At 48.3% G+C, this 24,279-nt stretch overlaps 1 protein-coding gene across 1 annotated transcript in view; it reads right to left on the reverse strand.

The window, feature by feature from the left end:
* UCK1 (uridine-cytidine kinase 1) overlaps positions 1–24,279 on the reverse strand; it is a 79,345-nt gene that overhangs the window by 18,666 nt on the left and 36,400 nt on the right. Inside the window, exons 4-5 of the mRNA XM_069609294.1 lie at positions 10,800–10,942; positions 3,776–3,870 (exon numbers count right to left, since the gene is read on the reverse strand). Of these exons, the coding sequence (XP_069465395.1) occupies positions 3,776–3,870; positions 10,800–10,942 (238 nt within the window). The remainder of the gene's footprint in view (positions 1–3,775; positions 3,871–10,799; positions 10,943–24,279) is intronic.

The raw sequence follows: 24,279 nt of genomic DNA on the forward strand, positions 1-24,279 counted from the left end.
CCACAGCCCTGCCTCAATATGGGCACCCGCATTCCTGCCTAGGCACTATTTGTTCACCCGGACTAGAAACACCCTTAGTCTGGCATACCTTTGGGATACCCAAATCCGTCCTCGGTCTGAGCACCCACATTCCTGCCTCGGTATGCATAATGACAATCCTTCCTCAATATGGGCACCCACAGTCTGGTCTCAGGCTGGATACTGCCTGACCTGCCGGAATATGGACACTCAAAATGTTGCCGGAATATGAGAGTCAATATCCCACTAAGACCCGCCCCGTAAATCCACCACCTTTCGTGAACAATAAAGACAGACTGCAGCAGTGATGCACCCAGCAATGTGGTCTTTTTCACGTGCAGCCCATTACGCATGCTGCCTTGCTCATCCTGCCTCAGATTGCTTCCCTGCGCTAAAGGCTAGCAAAGGCTTATACTGGTGTAGCCCATTACGCATGCTGCGTTGCTCATCCTTCCTCAGATTGCTTCCCTGCCCTAAAGGCTAGCAAAGGCTTATACTGGTGTAGCCCATTACGCATCCCTCCTCAGATTGCTTCCCTAAAGGCTAGCAAAGGCTTATACTGGTGTAGCCCATTACACATGCTGCCTTGCACATCCTTCCTCAGATTGCTTCCCTGTCTCTAAGGCTAGCAAAGGCTTATACTGGTGTAGCCCATTACGCATCCCTCCTCAGATTGCTTCCCTAAAGGCTAGCAAAGGCTTATACTGGTGTAGCCCATTACACATGCTGCCTTGCACATCCTTCCTCAGATTGCTTCCCTGTCTCTAAGGCTAGCAAAGGCTTATACTGGTGTAGCCCATAATGCATGCTGCCTTGCTCATCCTGCCTCAGATTGCTTCCCTGCCCTAAAGGCTAGCAAAGGCGTATACTGGTGTAGCCCATAACGCATGCTTCCCTGCTCTAAAGGCTAGCAAAGGATTATACTGGTGTAGCCCATTACGCAGGCTGCCTTGCTCATCCTGCCTCAGATTGCTTCCCTGCCCTAAAGGCTAGCAAAGGTGTATACTGGTGTAGCCCATTACGCATGCTGCCTTGCTCATCCTGCCTCAGATTGCTTCCCTGCCCTAAAGGCTAGCAAAGGCTTATACTGGTGTAGCCCATTACACATGCTGCCTTGCTCATCCTGCCTCAGATTGCTTCCCTGCCCCCAAGGCTAGCAAAGGCTTATACTGGTGTAGCCCATTACCCATGCTGCCTTGCTCATCCTTCCTCAGATTGCTTCCCTGCCCTAAAGGCTAGCAAAGGCTTATACTGGTGTAGCCAATTACCCATGCTGCCTTGCTCATCCTGCCTCAGATTGCTTCCCTGTGCTAAAGGCTAGCAAAGGCTTATACTGGTGTAGCCCATTATGCATGCTGTCTTGCACATCCTTCCTCAGATTGCTTCCCTGCCCCTAAGGCTAGCAAGGGCTTATACTGGTGTAGCCCATTACGCATGCTGCCTTGTACATCCTGCCTCAGATTGCTTCCCTGCCCCTAAGGCTAGCAAAGGCTTATACTGTTGTAGCCCATTAAGCCCTCTGCCTTGCACATCCTTCCCCAGATTGCTTCCCTGCCCCTAAGGCTAGCAAACGCTTATACTGGTGTAGCCCATTACGCATGCTGCCTTGCTCATCCTGCCTCAGATTGCTTTGCTGCCCCTAAGGCTAGCAAAGGCTTATACTGGTGTAGCCCATTACGCATGCTACCTTGCACATCCTTCCTCAGATTGCTTCCCTGCCCGTAAGGATAGCAAAGGCTTATACTGGTGTAGCCCATTACGCATGCTGCCTTGCTCATCCTGCCTCAGATTGCTTCGCTGCCCCCAAGGCTAGCAAAGGCTTATACTGGTGTAGCCCATTACGCATGCTACCTTGCACATCCTTCCTCAGATTGCTTCCCTGCCCCTAAGGCTAGCAAAGGTTTATACTGGTGTAGCCCATTATGCATGCTGCCTTGCTCATCCTGCCTCAGATTGCTTCGCTGCCCCTAAGGCTAGCAAAAGCATATACTGGTGTAGCCCATTACGCCTGCTGCCTTGCACATCCTTCCTCAGATTGCTTACCTGCCCCTAAGGCTAGCAAAAGCATATACAGGTGTAGCCCATTACGCATGCTGCCTTGCTCATCCTGCCTCAGATTGCTTCCCTGCCCCTAAGGCTAGCAAAGGCTTATACTGGTGTAGCCCATTACGCATGCTGCCTTGCTCATCCTGCCTCAGATTGCTTCCCTGCCCTAAAGGCTAGCAAAGGCTTATACTGGTGTAGCCCATTACACATGCTGCCTTGCACATCCTTCCTCAGATTGCTTCCCTAAAGGCTAGCAAAGGCTTATACTGGTGTAGCCCATTACGCATGGTGCCGTGCTCATCCTGCCTCAGATTGCTTCCCTGCCCTAAAGGCTAGCAAAGGCATATACTGATGTAGCCCATTACGCATGCTGCCTTGCTCATCCTGCCTCAGATTGCTTCCCTGCCCTAAAGGCTAGCAAAGGCTAATACTGGAGTAGCCCATTGCGCATGCTGCCTTGCACATCCTTCCTCAGATTGCTTCCTTGCCCTAAAGGCTAGCTTGTAGCCCATTATGCATGCTGCCTTGCTCATCCTGCCTCAGATTGCTTCCCTGCCCCCAAGGCTAGCAAAGGCTTATACTGGTGTAGCCCATTAGTCATGCTACCTTGCTCATCCTTCCTCAGATTGCTTCCCTGCCCTAAAGGCTAGCAAAGGCTTATACTGGTGTAGCCCATTACACATGCTGCCTTGCACATCCTTCCTCAGATTGCTTCCCTGTCTCTAAGGCTAGCAAAGGCTTATACTGGTGTAGCCCATTACGCATGCTGCCTTGCTCATCCTGCCTCAGATTGCTTCCCTGCCCTAAAGGCTAGCAAAGGCGTATACTGGTGTAGCCCATAACGCCTGCTGCCTTGCCCATCCTGCCTCAGATTGCGTCCCTGCCCTAAAGGCTAGCAAAGGATTATACTGGTGTAGCCCATTACGCAGGCTGCCTTGCTCATCCTGCCTCCGATTGCTTCCCTGACCTAAAGGCTAGCAAAGGCGTATACTGCTGTAGCCCATAACGCATGCTGCCTTGCCCATCCTGCCTCAGATTGCGTCCCTGCCCTAAAGGCTAGCAAAGGATTATACTGGTGTAGCCCATTACGCAGGCTGCCTTGCTCATCCTGCCTCAGATTGCTTCCCTGCCCTAAAGGCTAGCAAAGGATTATACTGGTGTAGCCCATTACGCATGCTGTCTTGCTCAGCCTGCCTCAGATTGCTTCCCTGCCCTAAAGGCTAGCAAAGGTGTATACTGGTGTAGCCCATTACGCATGCTGCCTTGCTCATCCTGCCTCAGATTGCTTCCCTGCCCTAAAGGCTAATACTGGTGTAGCCCATTACGCATGCTGCCTTGCTCATCCTGCCTCAGATTGCTTCCCTGCCCCCAAGGCTAGCAAAGGCTTATACTGGTGTAGCCCATTACCCATGCTGCCTTGCTCATCCTGCCTCAGATTGCTTCCCTGTGCTAAAGGCTAGCAAAGGCTTATACTAGTGTAGCCCATTACGCATGCTGCCTTGCTCATCCTGCCTCAGATGGCTTCCCTGTGCTAAAGGCTAGCAAAGGCTTATACTAGTGTAGCCCATTACCCATGCTGCCTTGCTCATCCTGCCTCAGATTGCTTCCCTGCGCTAAAGGCTAGCAAAGGTTTATACTGGAGTAGCCCATTGCGCATCCTTCCCCAGGTTGCTTCCCTGCCCTAAAGGCTAGCAAAGTCTTATACTGGTACCGGCAGACAGAACTCCTCAAATGCAGGCTTGACGAAGGAGGTGTACTGTGTCAGGATGTGCTCCAGATCGCGTCCTCGTTTCATGTCTCGAAGCACTGTAAAATAAAACTATGATTAACCTCACAATCACCCCAATGCAGGAGCAGAGCATACAACATAGACATGTAGGGGTCTTGAGGAGGTCTTTATGCCCGGAAATCAGGCAGCAGTATTGACTATGGAGGCATGCCCTGCCCAAGGTAGAGAGGTAGGGTCATAAGGGGGATGTATGTCCAGGATGCAGGCAAGGGTATTGAATATGGTGAGCTGTCCTGCCCAATGTAGAGGTAGGGGGTCATGAGGAGGTCTCTGTATGTCCAGGATGCAGGCAAGTGTACTGAATATGGTGAGCTGCCCTGCCCAATGTAGAGAGGTAGGGGGTCATGAGGAGGTCTCTGTATGTCCAGGATGCAGGCAAGTGCATTGAATATGGTGAGCTGCCCCGCCCAATGTAGAGAGGTAGGGGGTCATGAGGAGGTCTGTGTATGTCCAAGATGCAGGAAAGTGTATTGAATATGGAGGCCTGCCCCGCCCAATATAGAGGTAGGGGGTCATGAGGAGGTCTCTGTATGTCTAGGATGCAGGCAAGTGTATTGAATATGGTGGCCTACCCCGCCCAATGTAAAGAGGTAGGGGGTCATGAGGAGGTCTCTGTATGTCCAGGATGCAGGCAAGTGTATTGAATATGGTGAGCTGCCCTGCCCAATGTAGAGAGGTAGGGCTCATAAGGAGGTATGTCCAGGATACATGCATGGGTATTGAATATGGAGGGCTGCTCTGCCCAGGGTAGAAAAGTAGGGGTCATAAGGAGGTATGTCCAGTATACATGCATGGGAACTGAATATGAAGACACGCTGGCCAAAGGTAGGGTCCAAGGAGGTCTGTATGCCCGGGACAGGACATGTATGGACAGAACACATGCAAGGTGCTACACCTAAGGGGGAGAGGATGGGATCCCAAAGAGGTCTGCATGTTCAGGGCGGACATATGGCCATTTCATGTGGATGGGTGATCAATCCAGGTTAGACCAATCTGGGACTTGAGGAGGTCTGTGTGCGCCAAACACGTGACATGCATGAGCATTTACTATTCCAGGAAGTACATGCATGAGCATTTCCTATGCCAGGAAGCACATGTATGAGCATTTCCTATGCCAGGGTGCTGTTTCAAAGCTAGAGGCCCTGAGATGTGTTAGCTCTGTGCCAGGTATGGACGTTATATCAGCAGAAGTCCTCGAGCCAAGGGAAGCAGGTGTGGGCATTCCATAAGCAGAGGTACTCGGCCCAGTACTGGAGCCAATATAAAGGTAGTGACCTACGAGGGGTCTGTGCCCAGGAAGGCAGGTGTGGGCATTACATAAGCATTACATAAGCAGAGGTACTCGGCCCAGTACTCGTGCCAATCACAAGAGAAGACCTCACTTAGAAACCACAAGAAAATCAGAAATACCTCGACCAACCCCAGTAAGTTACAAAGAAAGATCAGAGGAGGAAATGACGAAATATGAAAGAAATCCTCGGGGGCCTCTAACACCAATCAAAAGAACCTGCACGCAGAGGGTTACAACGGTCCAAAACTTTAATGAAGACAAAGGAAAAATCCAACCCTCTACAAAATCTTTGGGCAAGGCTTCCGAAAGCCTTGATTCTGCAAAAAAAATAGCAATTCAAGTCTATCAAAAACTCCCGCGACGACTCTACACGATGCTCAAACAACAACCAAGCCAAATTATGCTCTTGGAACACCCCTGGGTTTATGCATCTTACAGTACCGGGTGACGTCAACTTGGCTTCATTTGACATCCTGTGCCTTCAGGAAACTTGGCTTACCGCCAAGCCTATCCTAGATGTATTTGAAATAGTTTTTGCAACAGCTAAAAAAGGACCTAAAGGGAGACCCTCTTCGGGACAGATAACTGCAATTAGGAATGGAAAAGGAATGAAACTGATTAAAATCTTGACAGTATCACTCTTTATGATCTCAGTACAAGTAAAATGGAACTACTGGAATGTAGTACTGAATAAATCAGTGCCGACAACAGCGATAATCATAAACATTTATTGGAACCCTGACGCCATTTCTAATGAAGATTTTCTGGATATGTTGGAAAAGAAATTGACAAAGCATACATTGAATACTCTGAACTCCATCTGTATGTCTGTGGAGACCTGAACGCTGTATGCGCTAAGAAATTGACAGGAAAGGCCGGAACTAAGGCTGAACTTTGGGGGGAAAAATGGACTTTGCTGATGAAATCTAAAAACCTTGTCAATGTGGACACACTATTTCCAAGTACAGACCAGCTCCCAACATGGGAAGGTCGTAGCTCATCGGCAATAATAGACTATATTTACGCCTCGTCTGCCTTACTGCAAATTATCGCATCCTTTGACATCGTTAAAACCAAAGCGAGCGACCATAACTTGCTATGTCTAACATGGCCAGTTACCTCAATGGAAAAAACAGCGTTTGTCCCAAAGCTAGAAGTCAATTTGAAAGGAAATCAAATCGCTCGGAGCTTAAACAATGTTATCTCGCTGACAACTAACTACGCCAAGTTGGAGTCATTGGACAGTGTTTTCATTCCACCATATTATAGCGCCTTGTTGAACATTTTCAAGAAACCCAGACTGAAAAACAGAACATCTACGAACAAATCTGTCCATACCTATGACCAAACTCTGGTTACCAGAAGACGCCAGTTTACGAAACTAAAGAGAAGATTCGCGAAAGTCAGTTCCAACACCAACAAACAGGCATGGATCAGCGAGTTAAGGTCCTACAAGTCTTGGCTGATAGAGCATCGACATTCCTTGTATCAAAAAGACTCCGAAGATATGTTGCGATGTGTGTCTAGCAAAAACTCTCGCGAATTCTGGGCTCTGATCAATGCAACCGAACGGGTCAACTCAGATTCATTAATCAATGGTATTGCAGAGGCTAAATGGACATCACATTTTGAAAATCTCTTTTTTGATTCCTCTGCTGATATCACAACTACACAGGATCAAAGTACATCACCCTGGGTTGAGCTCCACGATCCTAAAGATATACTGGATATCTTGAAAAAACTGAAAAACTCAAGGGCCCCAGGGCCTGATGGGCTGACCAACATGCATCTAAAAGAACATCCAGTGGCTTGGGCGAAGTTCATTAGTGCAGTTGTCCGAAGAGTGACAACAGCGAAAGTTCTACCGGAATCTTGGACCAATGCTGTGGTTGTTCCCATTTATAAAAGAGGGACGAGAGACGAGCCCAAGAACTTTCGGCCGATTGCCCTGTTAAATGTGATCGGCAAGGTCTATGGCTCACTACTTCTTCGACACTTCCAAAATTGGGCAAAGGAGGCTCCTTGCAATGACCCGCTTCAATCTGGTTTTAAAAAGAATGTGAGAACAACCATTAACATCTTAACGGTTAACATCTTAAAAAGCAAGTCCCTTGCCGACGGCACGCAAACTTATATGGCTTTCATTGATCTGAGCCAAGCCTTCGATCAAGTCAACAGATCGAGGCTTTGGGAAAAGCTAAGGTTGTGGAAGTGTTCAGCAGCTACTATATCCCATTATAGCACTCCACACGGCTACAAGGGTCCAAGTGTGGCTCGATCACCAAGGTGCACTTTCTGAGGAGATCCTAACAAACCAGGGGGTTAAGCAAGGTTGCCCGTTGGCCCCAGCGACTATAAAGAAACAGAGCACAAGGTCAGATCATTTCCGCTGCAAATTGGAAACATGAAAATTTTGTATGCGGATGATATCATCATCGCTGACCAAACAGCAATAGGGCTGCAGAGACAATTTACTAACTTTGCGGAATATATTGCTGCAAATGGTCTCGAAATAAACAAGCCCAAGACCAAAATTTTGTTCTTCGGAAAAGGGAGACAAAAAAGTGATTCCTTCACATGTTCCATGGAAGGAGAGCATATTGAGAAGGTCACAGAATTCAAATATCTGGGAATTATGGTGGATAACTCGCCAAAGGAAAACGCAATGCAAAAACAGCTGCTGGCAAAAACAAAGAGCTTAATATCCCAGGCAAAAGCGATAGACAAGAAATTTGGTTGCTTCTCCCTCATACCAATTGTGGACTTTTACAAAGCAAAGGTCGTCCCCACACTTGTGTACGGCGCTGAAGCCATGCCCGGGTTACCTAAAAAATCTGGACCACACCTGAAAGCCAATACAGGAGGGAAGTTTTGAATTTACCAAGCTCAACGCCACTGGTCCTGATAAGACGTGAAAGGAGTCAGCTTTCAATGGTCTCGATAGTAGAAAGGAACATCATGATGCTGTTCAGAAAACTATTGTTGGAGAAACGTCCCAAGTTACTAGAAGCTATAAACAACGAGGCAGAAGGAGGTCGTTCTGCTGTCCTGAATCAATGGTACAAAGATCAAGAAGTGAAACTGGACTTAATCCAATGTTCCAAAAAGAGCTTATGGAGAATCCTATGAAAATCCCAAAACAAACTAAACAAGCTCAATTGGATTAATACCTTGGATCAGGCCGCTTTATACAAACTGGTGTCACACCTGCCTCTCATGACCTATAAATTACATGAACTACAGCCGTTCGTGAAAAAATATCCTAATCGCAAGCTGAGGAATACTTTCCTGAGAGCCCGCCTCAATTTACTCCACACCAACGAAATCCTGAAGATACGAGGCCTGGCCACAACAAACAAATGCAGATTTTGCAAAGACCTGTCGGTAGTGGAAAAGACGAGACGTCTGCTTTTAGTGTGCCCAGGAGTGGAGGCTATAAGAAGACCCTATTTGAAGGCGATGTTAGCTGCGGCACACACTCTTGACGAGGAGACCTGGTGGTCTAGGTTAAGCGGAGGCGGCCGTACAACCTGGGTCACAGCTACAGCGAATATCTTGGATGCAATTCTCCTAACTGCAGATAAAGAAAAGTAGACAGACTGTAAACTTGAAGGAACGTAATACAACATTTTTTTAAAAACCCTCGGGTTAAATAAAGTAAAAAAACAAAATATATAAAGGTAGGGACCTATGAACGGTCTGTGCCCAGGGAAGCAGGTGTGGGCATGCCATAAGCAGAGGTACTCTGCCCAGTACTGGAGCTGACCTATAAGGGGTCTGTGCGCTGTGTTGCAGGTGTGGGCGCTACATAAGCAGAAGTACTCACCCCAGTACTGGAGCCAATATAAAGGTAGTGGTGACCTATGAGGGGTCTGTGCGCTGAGAAGCAGGTGTGGGCGCTACATACTCCGGGGAATCTCGACCCAAGTTGGGGAAGTAAGAAGTCGGGACCCGGCCCGCTGAAAACCTCAATGAGCAGAGAGGATTTTGAAAGACCAATTCCAGTTTATTAGTGTCACGGGTATAAAAGAAAAACTAAATGATGCGTTTCGTAGCCGACGGGCCACTTGCTCACATATATAAATAAATAATCCCAGACAGTCACTAGTACTCGCGCAAACGGTGAACTATTAAAGCATGTAGAGGCACTGGCATGTTGGCATGTAGAGGCACTGGCATGTTTCTGCCCGCTGGAAAGGTTTCCCATCTGATAAATACACCTTCTGTGGGGGACTTTGTTTTGCTGGTAAGTGCAGCTTTGCAGTACTGAAGGTCACAAGGGACACCTGCTCCTTGCCTACCGCTGAAAGGAGGTGGGTGGGGGGGGGGCGGCAATGCACCCTAACCCACGACAGGCTTCAGATGAAGTTTTCCTTCCTTCCTTTCCCTCCCTCCCTCCCTCCCTCCCTCCCTCCCTCCCTCCTTCCTTCGTTCCTCCCTCCCTCAGAGTGCAGTTGACTGTCAGCTTAGGTTGGATGCAGCATAATTAATACAGGTGCACTTGGTTATTCGTTTAACCAGGGAACTCTTTGTCTTTGTTTACTCCAGCCTTGCACAGTCCTGTGAACCCAAAAGACCCAGCTGGAACTCAACTCCCTACCATGCAAAAGTTTGCAGCAGGGGGCTGGGCAGCAAGGAACGAAGCCTCCTGAAACCATCCCCTCCACGGCGAGACTGCAGTCTACATGGAAGACATGCAGGGTGGCGAGCTTGCTGGAGGCTGCCATGCCACCACCTCCTTCATCTGGCCTCCCATTTTCCGAGTTCCTCTGCTGTCCAGGTTTCCATTGCAACACCCATCTGTCAGAGGTGGACGGCTCTTTTCTCTTTGGCTGATGGCTCCATTTTGTGTGAGTTTTTCCTCCACCTTACCTCCAAAACCATAGTTCGGCAGTGCGGTAATGCAGTGGTAACTCTATTACCACTGTTTTTGGCCACACCACCAAACTCGTAAAGAGGCCCTTTGTCCTCTTGCCTTTCCGGTGCAAATCATAACCACGAGCAGAAGAATGATCTCTCTCAAGCACTAAATGCAGACTTTTCTAGGACACCAGAGATTCTGGCACCAGAGCACCAGGAAGGCGCGATGCTCAACATCCAAACAATGATGTCTGGTAACTCCACAGCCTTTTTATTTGTTTGATTTTAGACAATTTTCAAAAAAACAAAAATGGGAGCATAGACCGTACACTCCTTGAACTTCAAAGAATAACGCTGTGTATTTAACAAATTCACCAAAAAGGCTCTATAATGGGAAACGAAATGTACCCAAATCTCAAAAAAGAAGGTGTGTGTAGTGCATTTCCCTAACCCGACTACTAGGTAAAAAACCAACAGGAACTGGCGGCTGGACCACTGGGGGGAGCAAGGGAAGCCGGATACAGGACTCGAGAGTAAGAGTCATTTCTAAAAGAAGTCAATTTCCTGGAATGATTTCGTTGTAGTCTACCTAGAGGTGTCCTGATTTAGTAGTCTGTGTAACCTCTCTCGCCAGCACAGTGCAGAGGCCTTACCCTAAGCCGGGTTTTACACATGCACTCTTACCCGACCTCTGCCCCCTGTTAGTATGGCTGAAGGTCTCCTCTTTGGAATGAATTGCGAGGCTCACCACCACCCTCCTTTGCCCTTGTAATGCCATGCATACACCCATGTTACCTCTGCGGGAAAGCCGGACATCAGAATCAGTGTCCACAAAAAGCTTGAGCTGAAACAGGTCCCGAATTTCTTGGCTATAAAAGACCAGAATTCCCTCAAAGAGCAGCACATCAGCAGGGTACACGACAGTGGTCTCTGGCAATCTGTAAGTGGAGTAATAAAAGGAATGTAGATGAGTAGATTATGGACGAGTGCACATTAAACATTTTAAGAGGAAAGGTAAAAACACAGTGTATAATGGTTACCAGACACAGTGGGTCTGCTGTGGACATTGAGGGGTGCAACAGACACCAGGCAAGGGTCCCTGTCGATGCAGGGTTCCAAAGCTCCTGCTTCTACCACTAGGGGAGTCTGGGTAGCTTGAAACCAGCAGCCACCAGTAGGTACATTTGGCTCCCGATGCCAGCTGGTACCTCACAAACATGCCTATGTGACATTAACCTGTAGTGTTTGGGAATTCTAGTATAGAAGAATTAGGAAACATCTTTGATATATTTATATATAATGGCCAAAAGTTAAAGTGTGCATCACATGTGGAAGTTAGATTTGGAGTGCGCCGTGTGCTGACTCCTGGTTCCCCAGCGGTAGCTCCTGCCTACTGGCCGATGCCCGACGCCCAGGAGCTGGTTTTAGCTCCTATTTACCTGCTCTTGGTTCCCCTGCCTACTGGCTGATGCCCGACGCCCAGGAGCTGGTTTTAGCTCCCGTTTACCTACTCCTGGTTCCCGTGCAGTAGCTCCTGCATACTGGCTGATGCCCGACACCCAGGAGCTGGTTTTAGCTACGATTTACCGGCTCCTGGTTCCCCAGCGGTAGCTCCTGCCTACTGGCCGATGCCCGACACCCAGGAGCTGGTTTTAGCTCCTATTTACCTGCTCTTGGTTCCCCAGCGGTAGCTCCTGCCTACTGGCCGATGCCCGACACCCAGAGCTGGTTTTAGCTCCTATTTACCTGCTCTTGGTTCCCCAGCGGTAGCTCCTGCCTACTGGCCGATGCCCGACACCCAGAGCTGGTTTTAGCTCCTATTTACCTGCTCCTGGTTCCCCAGCGGTAGCTCCTGCCTACTGGCCGATGCCCGACACCCAGGAGCTGGTTTTAGCTCCTATTTACCTGCTCTTGGTTCCCCAGCGGTAGCTCCTGCCTACTGGCCGATGCCCGACACCCAGAGCTGGTTTTAGCTCCTATTTACCTGCTCTTGGTTCCCCAGCGGTAGCTCCTGCCTACTGGCCGATGCCCGACACCCAGGAGCTGGTTTTAGCTCCTATTTACCTGCTCTTGGTTCCCCAGCGGTAGCTCCTGCCTACTGGCCGATGCCCGACACCCAGGAGCTGGTTTTAGCTCCAGTTTACCTGCTCCTGGTTCCCCAGCGGTAGCTCCTGCCTACTGGCCGATGCCCGACACCCAGGAGCTGGTTTTAGCTCCTATTTACCTGCTCCTGGTTCCCCTGCCTACTGGCTGATGCCCGACGCCCAGGAGCTGGTTTTAGCTCCTATTTACCTGCTCTTGGTTCCCCTGCCTACTGGCTGATGCCCGACGCCCAGGAGCTGGTTTTAGCTCCCGTTTACCTACTCCTGGTTCCCGTGCAGTAGCTCCTGCCTACTGGCTGATGCCCGACACCCAGGAGCTGGTTTTAGCTCTATTTACCTGCTCTTGGTTCCCCAGTGGTAGCTCCTGCCTACTGGCTGATGCCTGATGCCCAGGAGCTGGTTTTAGCTCCCGTTTACCTGCTCCTGGTTCCCCAGCGGTAGCTCCTGCCTACTGTGTGATGCCCATGAGCAGGTTTTAGCTCCCGTTTACCTGCTCCTGGTTCGCCAGCGGTAGCTCCTGCCTACTGGGTGATGCTGGACGCCCAGGAGCTAGATTTAGTTCCTGCTCATCGAACCTTAATTTCGAAACCCTGTAAATGCTTCGAGCCAAAGGGCACCATGAGGAGGCAGGGCAATGTGAAAGGCACAGGAAGCGATGCAGGAATCATGTGTGGCCGAAAGGGTGGCAGGGTATACTGCGGACGCCTGTGGGCACAGAAGACTGTGAAATGATTACGGGGAATGCCATCTGTGGTTCGTGGCCTCCACAGAGATGCAAGCAACTGGGAGGCACTGTTAATGGTACAGGAGACATAGTAGCACATGGAATGCTGTGTGAGGGTTAGGGATGCACAGTGCCAGGAGGGCAGGAGATGCTGAGGGTCCTAGGGGGTGTTGTCCAAGGATAGGTAAGGCAATGGGAGAGAAGCTGGTGTCCAGGAGGAGACACTGTATTAGGTTTGCCAGAGACGTGTATTGCGGGAGTCCTGGGAGACAGCTCAAATGCAGACAAACCCACATCCTCTTTTATCACCTGAATCCACGTGTAGACCACACTCCTATCTCAAAGCTCTTCATCACCGCTCTGGACATGTTTTGCATTTATTTATTTTAAGAGAGATCACGCCAGATGTCACTGATGAATTCAGAAATGGATTGCGCAATAACATGCTAGGTCCCATTTTGCTGATTGCCCAGGTGGAGAGATGCATGTATTTAACCCCTACCAGATCAGGCTTTCCACCGAAGTGTAAGTAAATACTAACCCACAGAGGGCAACATTTATTCTGTAATCTGGCCAGGAGCGCATTACGCAGTTTTGATTCAATCTTCATGGATTATATTTTCAGGGTTATCCAGCCATTCCCGTCCGATCCCTCAGGAAGGCCAGCAATTCTTCAATTGTATCGCCGTCTCATATCCTCAAGTTCCAGGAGTGCACTGTATAACTGATGTGCCCTACTTTATCTCACCTACAGTGTTTGAGTGTCCGTGATTTTAGTGTCTCGATCAGACGCTCTGATATTTAGTCCAGCCAGACCTCATCACAAATGCACTCTGCCCTTTGAAAAGGATACGTTCTTCAGACAGCAGGAGCTCCAAGTCAAGGCTGGCAGAATCCACATGCACAGATCTTGCCGGTGAGGGGGGCAAGCAACTGTCTGATGAGCTTGTCTTGTGCATCGAGAATTTGAGGTTCTTGAAATGTAGCCCCTTTCAGCATGTACGGACTAGGACAAACGCAGTATATAGATGCTTGGCCAGTAAGGAAACGTTTAGCCATCCTATACTTTATTTCAAGACCCCTGCAAGACACTTTGGGGGCCATCTGTGTGATGTACAAGATAAAAACCATGCCTAAAACATTGACCTATGCTTTTTAAGTTCTGCTATACATCAATTTGAATGAAGTGGGAGCAAGGAGTGGAATTTACTGCATCTGCGACCCCCCCCCACCTCCACATCCACCATACCAATCAGCATGCATTGCTGCCAGCGTCTGATTTTCATGTCAGAGGTCATAGATTGGGTCTGCCTGCTTTATTTCCTAGGAATTCATTGTACATGCTGCCTGCTATGTGTAAATGCCAGGTCGCCATTTGCACAACTCAAGGTATAAAGGCCATTTTTGCCGGCTTTTAACCTTTTTTGCACTGTTATGCAAATTATGAAAAGTGCATGGAGGGGACTTTTTTGCAGTCCGTCCCCTCCGTGCAAGTTACGAGGTATTGGAACCTATTTCCTATAGCCATAAAGCTGGGCACCTCCTCTGTGCCAAAGATGTCCTCCTGCAAGATCTCAGGTGGGGGATTTAGACCATTTTATTTTATTTTATTTTTATTTTATTCAAATTTGTAGAGCGCGCGTCAGCCCGGAGGCATCGCGGCGCTTGTTACAGGCAAAATCTTAGTTACATAGGGTACAGTAATTACATATAATACAAAAATTACAGTGGACATGTATATAATAGAGATGCAGTATATTTACATGGATTCCTGAGCGTTTTAGTTATTTTGCAAGGTATGAAGTTTTCAACTTCTTGCGAAAAATGGGAAGAGAGTTTTCCGCTCTAATGTCTGCAGGGAGGGCGTTCCAGGTCTTGGCTGCAATGTAGGGGAGACTTAGTCCTCCAGCTTTGGCTTTTTTGATGAGTGGGATGCAGATTAGGTTAGACTATTGCGTCCTGGTAGGACGGGAGGAGGAAGGTTTGAGTATGGTTTCTGATAGATAGGACGGGGCGGAGAGAGAGAGGCATTTGTGAGTGAGGGTGAGGATTTTGAGAGTGATCCGTTCTTTGACCGGGAGCCATTGGGCTGAGTGCCTGGCCTGTGTGATATGCTCTCTTCTTGGGATACTAAGAGCGGCCCGAAGAGCATTGTTCTGCGTGACTTGTAGTCTGTTTATGTTTTTGGCAGATGTGCCGGCTAGGAGTGCATTGCAGTAGTCCAATTTGGCTCCAATGGTTGCTTTAGCTACAGAGAGGCAATTAGGTTTGGAGAGGTAGGGCTTGATGGCATTTATGAGCTTGATGGTGTGTGCGGAAGCAGAAGTGATTGCGCTGACTTGTCTGGTCATGGATAGAGAGGAGTCAAGGTATACTCCCAAGGTCTTTACGGCTGTGGATACGGGGATGATGGAGTTGTCAATGGAGAAGTTGGCGTATAGTTTGTCAAGTTTGTCTAGGGTGTTCTGTTGACCTAGTATCATGATTTCAGTCTTGTCACCATTGAGGCAGAGGCCATTAATTGCCATCCATGCCTTTATGACGGAGTAGATTGTGTGGAGTGCCTTTGCGTCTTCGTTGTATGATCCTGAAAGGGGTAGAAGTACTTGTGTGTCGTCCGCGTAGTTCGTGTATGTAATGCCGTATGAGTCAATTTTGTCAAAGAGGGGCTTGGTGAACAAGTTATAGAGTGTGGGTGCAGTGCAGGATCCTTGAGGGACCCTGCAGTGTATTGTCGTGGGAGTGGCATTGGCGATGCCTGAGAAGACGTTCATGGCTCTTCCTTCTAGGAAGGAAGAGATCCAGAGGGCTGCTTCTTTGGAGAAGTTGGCTGAGTGTGTGAGGTGTGAGGTGAGGGTCTTGTGATCAACCAGATCGAAAGCGGCTGAGAGATCTAAAAGGAGCAGAAGAGCAGGCTTGCCTTTGTCCATGATTTGGGTGATCTGATTCTTCAGATCTACCAGGGCTGTTTCTGTGCCATGTCCTTTCCGGAAGCCTGATTGCCTAGTCCCGAGGATGGAGTGGGTTTCCAGAAAGTGTTGGATTTGGCAGTGTGCGGCTTTGTCCAGTAATTTAAGCAAAAAAGGCACTGTGGTTATTGGTCTGTAGTTGTTAGGTTGTAGGGGGTCGAGAGTAGGTTTTTTTAGGAGAGGCCGGACCCATGCCTCTTTGAGGTTAGCTGGGATGATGCCTGTTTTAAAGGACGCATTGATGAATGCCGTGAAGAGCGGCACAAAGCAGTCTGCGCAGTCCTTGACTAGTTTGGGTGGGCAGATGTCGCCTTTACAGGGGGAGGGTTTGAGGTTTTTTAGTAGGTTAATAACTTCTGATTCAGTGATGTCTCTGAAGGAGAAATCAGGTATGGTGCGCTTGGAAGAGGTGGGTGGGGTGTTGCTAGGTTTAGATCCTGTCTGTTGAAGTGCTTTGCAGTGGTCTTTGATTTTTTTTTGGAGAAGGTCAATTTTGTGTAGCTTGGCAGCTTGAATGCTGGTACCATGCATCAGAAACAGGAGCGAGCGCAGTAGAGTTCCACGGGCGTGGTAGAATTCCACATGCTCAGGAGTAGTAACCCATAGGACTTATTGCAGGCAAAGCGGACGTGCAATTAGCAGGACCGGCACACGCTTGCCAGCAGATTCTCTTTTCTCAATAAATGCTCTCATTAAGGGAAATCACAGCAGACTGTGAAAAACAAAATATTGCAGAACAATTCCTTCCTAGTCTCCGGAAAACCCCTACTCCCAAAACCTCTCCAATCCTGCAGGCCTTTTTTGAAAACTTTTCCAAACCCCCGTCAAACAAACTAGAAAGAAGAGCCCACCACGGGCCAGAGTTGGCCGCTTAGGGCGGGGAGCGCTCTTCCATAGCCATACTAACCACCATTGGGTATCCAACACAACCAGTTGCCCAGAGGAGCACTAATCTAGCAACCCAGCTACGAAGCAAATCTCCCCTCACTTCACTGCCTGGCCCTCCAGAAAGAACGTGCTCTCTTCAGATCTACAAAAATTAACTGGAGGGGGACATTAAAGCACCAAACACTATTCATTTGAGCACCCCTAACCTATGCCAAGTCCTTTCTTATAGATGGAAAAACCCTTACTCAATCAGAGAAAAGCGATCCTCCACCCCTCAAACCTGAGATCCCTCTTTTTCTGGCCACTGATATGATATGACTGCCCTCAGCAAGTTCTCGCTGATGGTCGGGGGGGGGGGTGTTGGAGCACTGCAATGATAGTCCCCCCTTGTGTCCTTAACCACAGCCAAGATTGCAACTTAACATGCAAGGCTTTGGGAACTATTAATGTCATGTCTTCCGGGCCCTCTAAACCTGGAAGAGGTTTGCGTCAAAAGAAATCAACGACACAATTGGGAAGTGGATAGCGGACCCGTTCCTGCAGAAGATTGGCAAGAGGCCCCAACGTCTCCACGTGAAATAGCCATCCGGGCTCGGTTCAGGCTGGCCCACTTCAAAATCCTCCATAGAATGCACTGTGCCCGTGGCTTACTGTTTGAATGCGGCCGTGCCACACCCGGCAGGGCACTTTGATCCTGCAACGCCGCAAAATTCAGAAACTGCGGCTCAAAGTCCTGAGAGCAACATCAGTAACAGCCGACCAGCCTGTGCCAGAGGACCCAAAGTTCTACCTACTGGGCATATGGGGGGGAGACTGCCTACTCTGGCTAGGACAAGCTTTTGATGTCAAATGCAATGATTGTGCCAAACCCAACATAGGGATGAAATGGGTTGCCTCGAGCCTCCCACTCGGTCTAACTGGGAGCAGGATCTAGATAACTGTAGGTGAATGGAAGAGTGTGTGTGTAAATCCTGTGGCTGCCCACAAATGTGTCAAGATATGTAATACTTGGGTGGGGGGGCGGCGCAGAGCGGCTAATTAAGTGTGCATGTTCCTGTTTGACAATCTGCACGGTTTCTGCAAAGACCTGATAATTAAAAAAAACAAGATACACAACAAAAACTCAAACTGTGGTGGGAAACCAAGCCCCTTCCTGTTGGTCCCGACTTGCACCCGCCTTGTCTGTATTCCAGGCGCTGAATCCGGAGGTTTGCGTTGAGAATACTCTGCAGCACCATGATGAGTCATCCACAGAGTTTACCATGAGTCTTCTATCTCCTCCTCCTGCTTTCTTCCACCTCACACCACAGAAAAGGAGTTCTCAAGTCTAGTGTCGCTTTCAGCTTTTCCCACGGTAGACTTGGGGTGTGCTTGAGAGAGCCCGGCTGGAACTTCTCGTGTCTCTTAGGTGGCACCTGACCAAGCTCAGCTGAGGAGGTCACACATGGGGAAACAAGGGGGCCAAGGTCCCTGATCCCCAGGCCACCTGTCGATCTTCGGTCCTCATCGACCAGGCTGTGTTCGCATGTTCCCATTGCCATGTGGCCCGTGGCCTGCCGTTCAGATCTGAAGATCCATGCCACAATGCTGTCCCCCTCGACATGTGGTGCGGCTTTCACAGCTCCTGGGTCGCACAAGACGCAGTGATGACATGCAATCCCAGGCCTTAGGGGTCAGCCTAGGCTGCCAATGCCCCCCCACCATACTGGAGGCATGTATCACTGAGAGCCCCCACTGCTGCACCACTGCAGCCTCTTAGTCACTGGGTGTGGGCTCCAAGCTCTGTATCAAGCCAGGAATGGGGGTTCTGGCTGGCGGCCGTGCAGCACCTGCCTCGGTGCTTGTAAATTCTGCCTCCCCCCACAGCTGAATTTATTAAAGAATGTATATATATATATATATGTGTATATATATATATATATATATATATATATATATATAGCTTCATAATTATGAACACAGATGTAACAAAACCCATAGCAACTGCTTATGATGAAGGAAACAGCATCAGAGGAAATTCGGTGGATAAAAGTCATTTCACTGAACAATGTTAAGGTGACAACCTTGGATGCAAGGTGTGAGGCATGTAACTAGGAATCCAATGCATTAATGTCAGTATGAAAGTCACATGCCAGCGTAAACATATGCGCTTTAGACAGGTGGAGTATATGGAAGTGATGTAGGTGTTAATTTTGTTCCATCTTACAAAAACATGAAAATCCCTCCGAGTGCAATAACAGATGTAAAAACGATGCACGTGACTGTCTCCCCCTGTTTGACCTCTTAAACCTGAATAATATGACTGTCTATCTGGCGAAGGGCAGACAAAGGCCCGCCAGCCAGAGCAATGGTAGGGCGAAGCGAGGGCCTCAGCGATGGCTGTAGGCCGTTACTAGCAATGTCCACTCCCCTGCCAGGGCATGAAAGCCATTTGCACCCCGTGGTTCATCCAGGGTGCAATTGGCTTTCTTTTTTTCTCTCTCGGGACATTCGGGCTGCTTGCCCAGTCAGTCTCCTGTGGAGGTGTGGGGGGATGAAAAAAAGATGTCCAACGCCGCAGGGAAAAGGGACTACATCCCGTTTCCATTTCTATGGCAACAGCCGTAGTCGGAGGTGCTGCGGACCGGAGCTCAAAGCTCCGGTCCCGCAGATATGTGTTGGTGGGGAGGGGGGGGGGTTTGATTGGTTTGGGAGGCAATAGGGGGTGCCTCCTGCTAGGTAAGATTTTCATATCGATGATAAATCTTCCTGACCATGTGTCAAACTCAGAACTTTTTGCTTTGACTAGGTAACTATTTTACCTTGTCCCTAGGTGATGGGTAATTCTTTCCCCCGCTCACCTAGTCCTTTACTCTTTTTATGGGTGACCTTTTTATGTCTCTTCATAGTACATGGTTCAAGTTATAGTTCCCTACAACTTTTGGGCTTAGGCTGGGTTGGCCCTATGGGCTCACCTGTTAATTTCTCTTGCATTTACTTGGGTGAACTACAGTTCCCATCATCCCCCCTCACACTTTTTATAGTGAGCCAGCACACCCTACCTTATGTAGAGTGCTGGTGGATACAATGTATCCCCTTTCTTACTTACCTGGTAACATTTGATTACAATTGCAAGTTTCCTTGAATGTGTGGTGGCAGTGTAACTACGTTTGTCTTTTTAGTCTTATTACTCGCAGGCTGTTAATTCAGCCTCGGTAATGCACAGAAGGGGCACCATTTTGCTGAAATGGTTAGCTCCTTCTTTTTCGCCATTTCTTGTATGCTTGCTGTTCCTGAGGTCTTCCCATGCCATTCTAGGTGGGAACGACCTCCGTGGCTGTTTTGTCTTCGGCAGGAGTCCTGTGGATTCCTCTCCCAGGCTCCAGAGTGTCTGGAAAAGCAGGAAGCGAGGGAGGAGTCCAGAACTCTGCACCCCTTTCTCTTTCACATTGCCTGAAAGGACAAACTCCCAGTTGGAGGGGCTGGCTGTCGTGGCTGGACAGCCAAACCGCCCCTTGCTGTAAAATGCAGAAGTTGTGATGTAGTTCCTGATAAAAACTCTGAAACTGGAGGTTGCTTACAAGTCGACCACTAGAGCTTCTTTTGTGAGCTGAAAAGAAAGGGGAAGATGAAGAAACAACGGTTGCTGTGATTTCCAGCAACCGGAGAGCCTGCTGTTATTCTTCCTCCCAATCGACCTGGGCATCCCAAAAAGGAAGACTCGGACTCAGAGCCTTATGATATCCACTAGACTCAAGAAGACCCGCATTTTCAGCCATCCCACGTCGTGCTGAAACCTGGACCCAATAGCCTGGGACCTCGAGCCACTGGGCGGTGCACAGTCTTCCGAATCAAGCTGAAACTTTGGTGGCATCCTACAGGACCTCCAGAGACATGAAACGAGACTGAAAAGTCCCCCCTTCAGAGTGCTGGACTTTGCAAGTGACGAGAATCCGACCGGCGATATTCAGTCTTCTTCTGGTGCCTAAAAAGGGCACCAAAATCCACCGAGCCGCATCCAGCCGCAAGGAGAACCTTTGCCTGGAGCCTTCCAGTTGATCCCTACTGCAGAAGCCCTTTCAGTGTCCTGTCTTCAGTCTTCATGACAAGGAATTCAGCGAGCGGGTTTTTGGCTGCAGGTCCTGAAGTCTCCCCCATTACAACCTCTTCTTCTGTGCTGAGTAAACCATGTGAAGATCCTCTTGCCTAGAGCCTTCCCTGTGATCCCGGCTGCAAAAGTCCTTCCAGTGTCCTGTCATCTGTCTTCACGATAAAGGAATTAAACGAATGGGTTTTTGGCTGCAGATCCTGAAGTCGTCTTGCTGCAACTCTTCCTCTGTGCTAAGGTACTGTGTTGGTTGGGGTATTTACTTACCTTAAGCCTTTGTGATTTCTGTAAAGCTTTGGGGTGTTTCTTGTGATTGAGAGTCCTCTCATCCAGTTCACCCAGGCCCACTTTTGGAATCCTGCTAGGGTGTCTTCTCAGAAGTCTCTGGACCCTAACTAAATTTAAAGCTAACCACTTACTTGTTTGAACAGTCTTCCACAGGAACTCTGACTTTTGCCTGCAACAGAAGCCTATCTCACCCTGCCTACAGCTGGCACCTAGAATACTGGTGTCCCTATCCTGCCCATGAGTGAACTCGTGCAATAGACTAGGGAAGGACTGGATAAGTAAAGGATTCTGTCTTGAAAAATATAACAAGTGTTTAAAAGTACTTTCTTGTGAAAGAGTTAGTTGGTAACTGTAACTCAGAGTGAACAGTTACAAAAGTTTGTACTTACCTTGGATGTGTTTTGCACTATTCTGAAAAGTATTTAGTTATTTTACTCACCTGTGAATTGGTTGTGCGTCTTCCCCAGATGTAATGCTGTTGGCTCACTTTTACTATTCCTGTTAGGATAAATGTATGAGCGCCCCAATTGGATCTTGCTTACCCTGACTTGCTGTTAGCCTGTCTAGAATAAGTCTGCCTTAGGTTATACTTACCTTTAAGTTAGCTGTGTGCCATCCTAAAATAAGGTAAAGAGTTATGTCTTACCCCAGTCTGTGTTCTACTGATCTGAAAAGCAACTGTAATAGTATATTACAACATTAGGTTTTACCTGCCTAGAATAGATGTGTGCCATTCTTAAAGTGTTCTGTAGGTGTAGCTGACCCTGGTCTGCCTGGTGCATCCTAAATTAGTGTAAAGAGTTCTTGTTCATCTTAGACGGAGTTCCACTGAGCTGAAAAGCAACTCCAATGAAATATTACACCAAAAGGTCTTGCTCACCTACTATAACTATGCGTTACCATAAAAGTAGTAGTTATAGGTATATACTGTTCCTTTAATCTGTGTTCCACTATTCAGAAAAGAATCCTGGTAACAGGGTTAGTTGATTATGTGATTTATTTTCTGAGTTTCTCTACACACCCTTCAGGGTCTACTACCGTTGACTTACTGTAAAGTACTCTTAAAGCAACTAATGGTTTTTACTCCCCGTGAATAGGTGAGGCCTACACTAAATGTGCATGATAAGGTCCGACTCCCTAGAATTGCTGTTAGGTATTCTGAAGAAGGTTTATGCTTTGGTCTGTGGGTCTTCAAGCATTGTGTTGTGTTTTTATAGTGTGTGTATGACTCTATGACCAGTACGTACCTCAAGACTAACTTGGCATACTTGTATTTATAATAACCTTTATTTTGTATAATACTTCCCGTTGTGTTCCTATTGAATCCTTGGTGTACTACAGGTTCAATGTACTTTCCTACGCCCTCTCTCCCTCCTAAGATAAGCCTGGCCGCTCTGTCTACCATAACTCAGGTGGTAGAGCCTTATACTAAGAGTGGAGTCTTGTACTGCCTCAGTTGAATGGTTTTACTAAGCCCTTAGTTGGACTTCAGAAAAACTGTCCTAACATCTCCCACATTAAAAATAAACATGGCGCCACTCGGGGAAGGGCCTCCGGTGGATGGAACAGCGGCCGGGGAATATGCAGTTTCGCCCACTGTTCCAGTTACCTGATTGGCTAATGAGTCTTCACCGGGTGCGAATGCAGGTCTTGACTACTAGTTATCCACTCGCTATTACACACACTCTCTCTGGAACGCTGCACTAATACCCACCAGGGCAGGAGGGGCGTGTGCCTCTTTTAATACACATGCTGACAGAGTAATGGTCTTCATGCGTGTTCCGGTTAGTGTGTTTTGCTCTTTATTTCACTTGATGTCAGGGATTCGGCCACCGTGATCTGAGTGTTCAGACAACATGGCCGCCAGGTTGAGATCGGGCAGAGAGAGAGAGAGAGATGTCATGGCGTCCCGCTACCCTGCATTCTGGTTCCCCTGTTTGCTACAGGGTTTGCTTCTCTGGTTCCAATGTCCTCAATCTGAGCGGTCTCAGGGGCTGCTGTAGGATTCACGTTCAGCTCCAGTGCATGCTCCATGTCAGGTCATGCACAGTCGATGTGTGCTGCCGAGGCCCAAAATGCACACAGAAACCAAATGACCGGCCCATAACCCTGTAAAACCAGGGGTCTGCTGTTCCTAATTAGAGGATGATCTTCTTGGGATTTCTTTCCCTACAGAGCATTGTTAGCATGTGGACATAATCCTGGACTCTTGTTTCATAATTATTTCAATTTAGGAAATTAAAGGTGTTTGTTTTGACTTGGCTAATCCTCCTGAGCACCCATAGTCATTCCTCGGACGATCTAAAGGGTCAGCAGCCGGCTGCGTATCGCCGTCAGGGGTTGCAACACGGAGCAGGTAGCTTTCCTTGGCCCCCACAGCCCCCCAGTATCTCTCACTGGGAAAGCACAGGTGACTTGGTCTAATGCTTTACTCCTACAGCTATACAGGGCAATCTACATGTGATGTAATGTTCGTCTTTTTTTTGTGTTTAGAGTTATAGATACTAACTCGGGGTTCGCAATTGCTGGGAGCTATTTCGCTATGTGGCTTGTAACACAAGAGCCTTGTAAGCTTGATGCCAACAGCTACCAAGACAACTGGTGCTACACAAACACACACACCTATCATTAACTGTGTGTTGTGTGTATAGAGGAGCATTAGGACTGGTAGGAAAGAATTTCTTTTTGGTGCTCTACTTCCAACACCTCCAATGGGACGCCCCTTCTTTTGCTATTGTTTGCTTTCTGACCTGACTTTTGGGAGGTAAGTAAAGCCCCCAGCTTTACTTCCCTTGCCTTTTGCTCACTTCTGTGGGGAAACTGATCGGTCCCTAAGACAATCAGTCCTGGGAGACTGGTTTCCCTTAGTGGATTTCATAACGTTTGAAAACTGCACACATCGCCTTAAAAGGAAGTGCGGCTAGAATACTTTGTATTCTTATAACCTTTTCTTTTGTAACTTTATGGTCACAAATACATGTCCAGTATGGGCTGGTGGAAGCGGATATTTTCCTACCATGTGTTTTATTTTTTACTTGTGCACTTTTGCATTTTAACACACAATGCCATGGCCGTTTTGTACTTTGGCCTTCTTGCTGCACTCGGGTGCAGAATTGCCATCTATGGAATGCCCTTAGCTGGGCAAAGCCTCTGCTTTCCCAGGCTACGTGTCAGTCTGTGTGTGTGGCTGGATGTGGCAGCTGTTTGCCTGGACCCA

Source organism: Ambystoma mexicanum, chromosome 8, assembly GCF_040938575.1.
Source record: "Ambystoma mexicanum isolate Mex_15411 chromosome 8, UKY_AmexF1_1, whole genome shotgun sequence".
Taxonomy (NCBI): Eukaryota; Metazoa; Chordata; class Amphibia; order Caudata; family Ambystomatidae; genus Ambystoma; species Ambystoma mexicanum.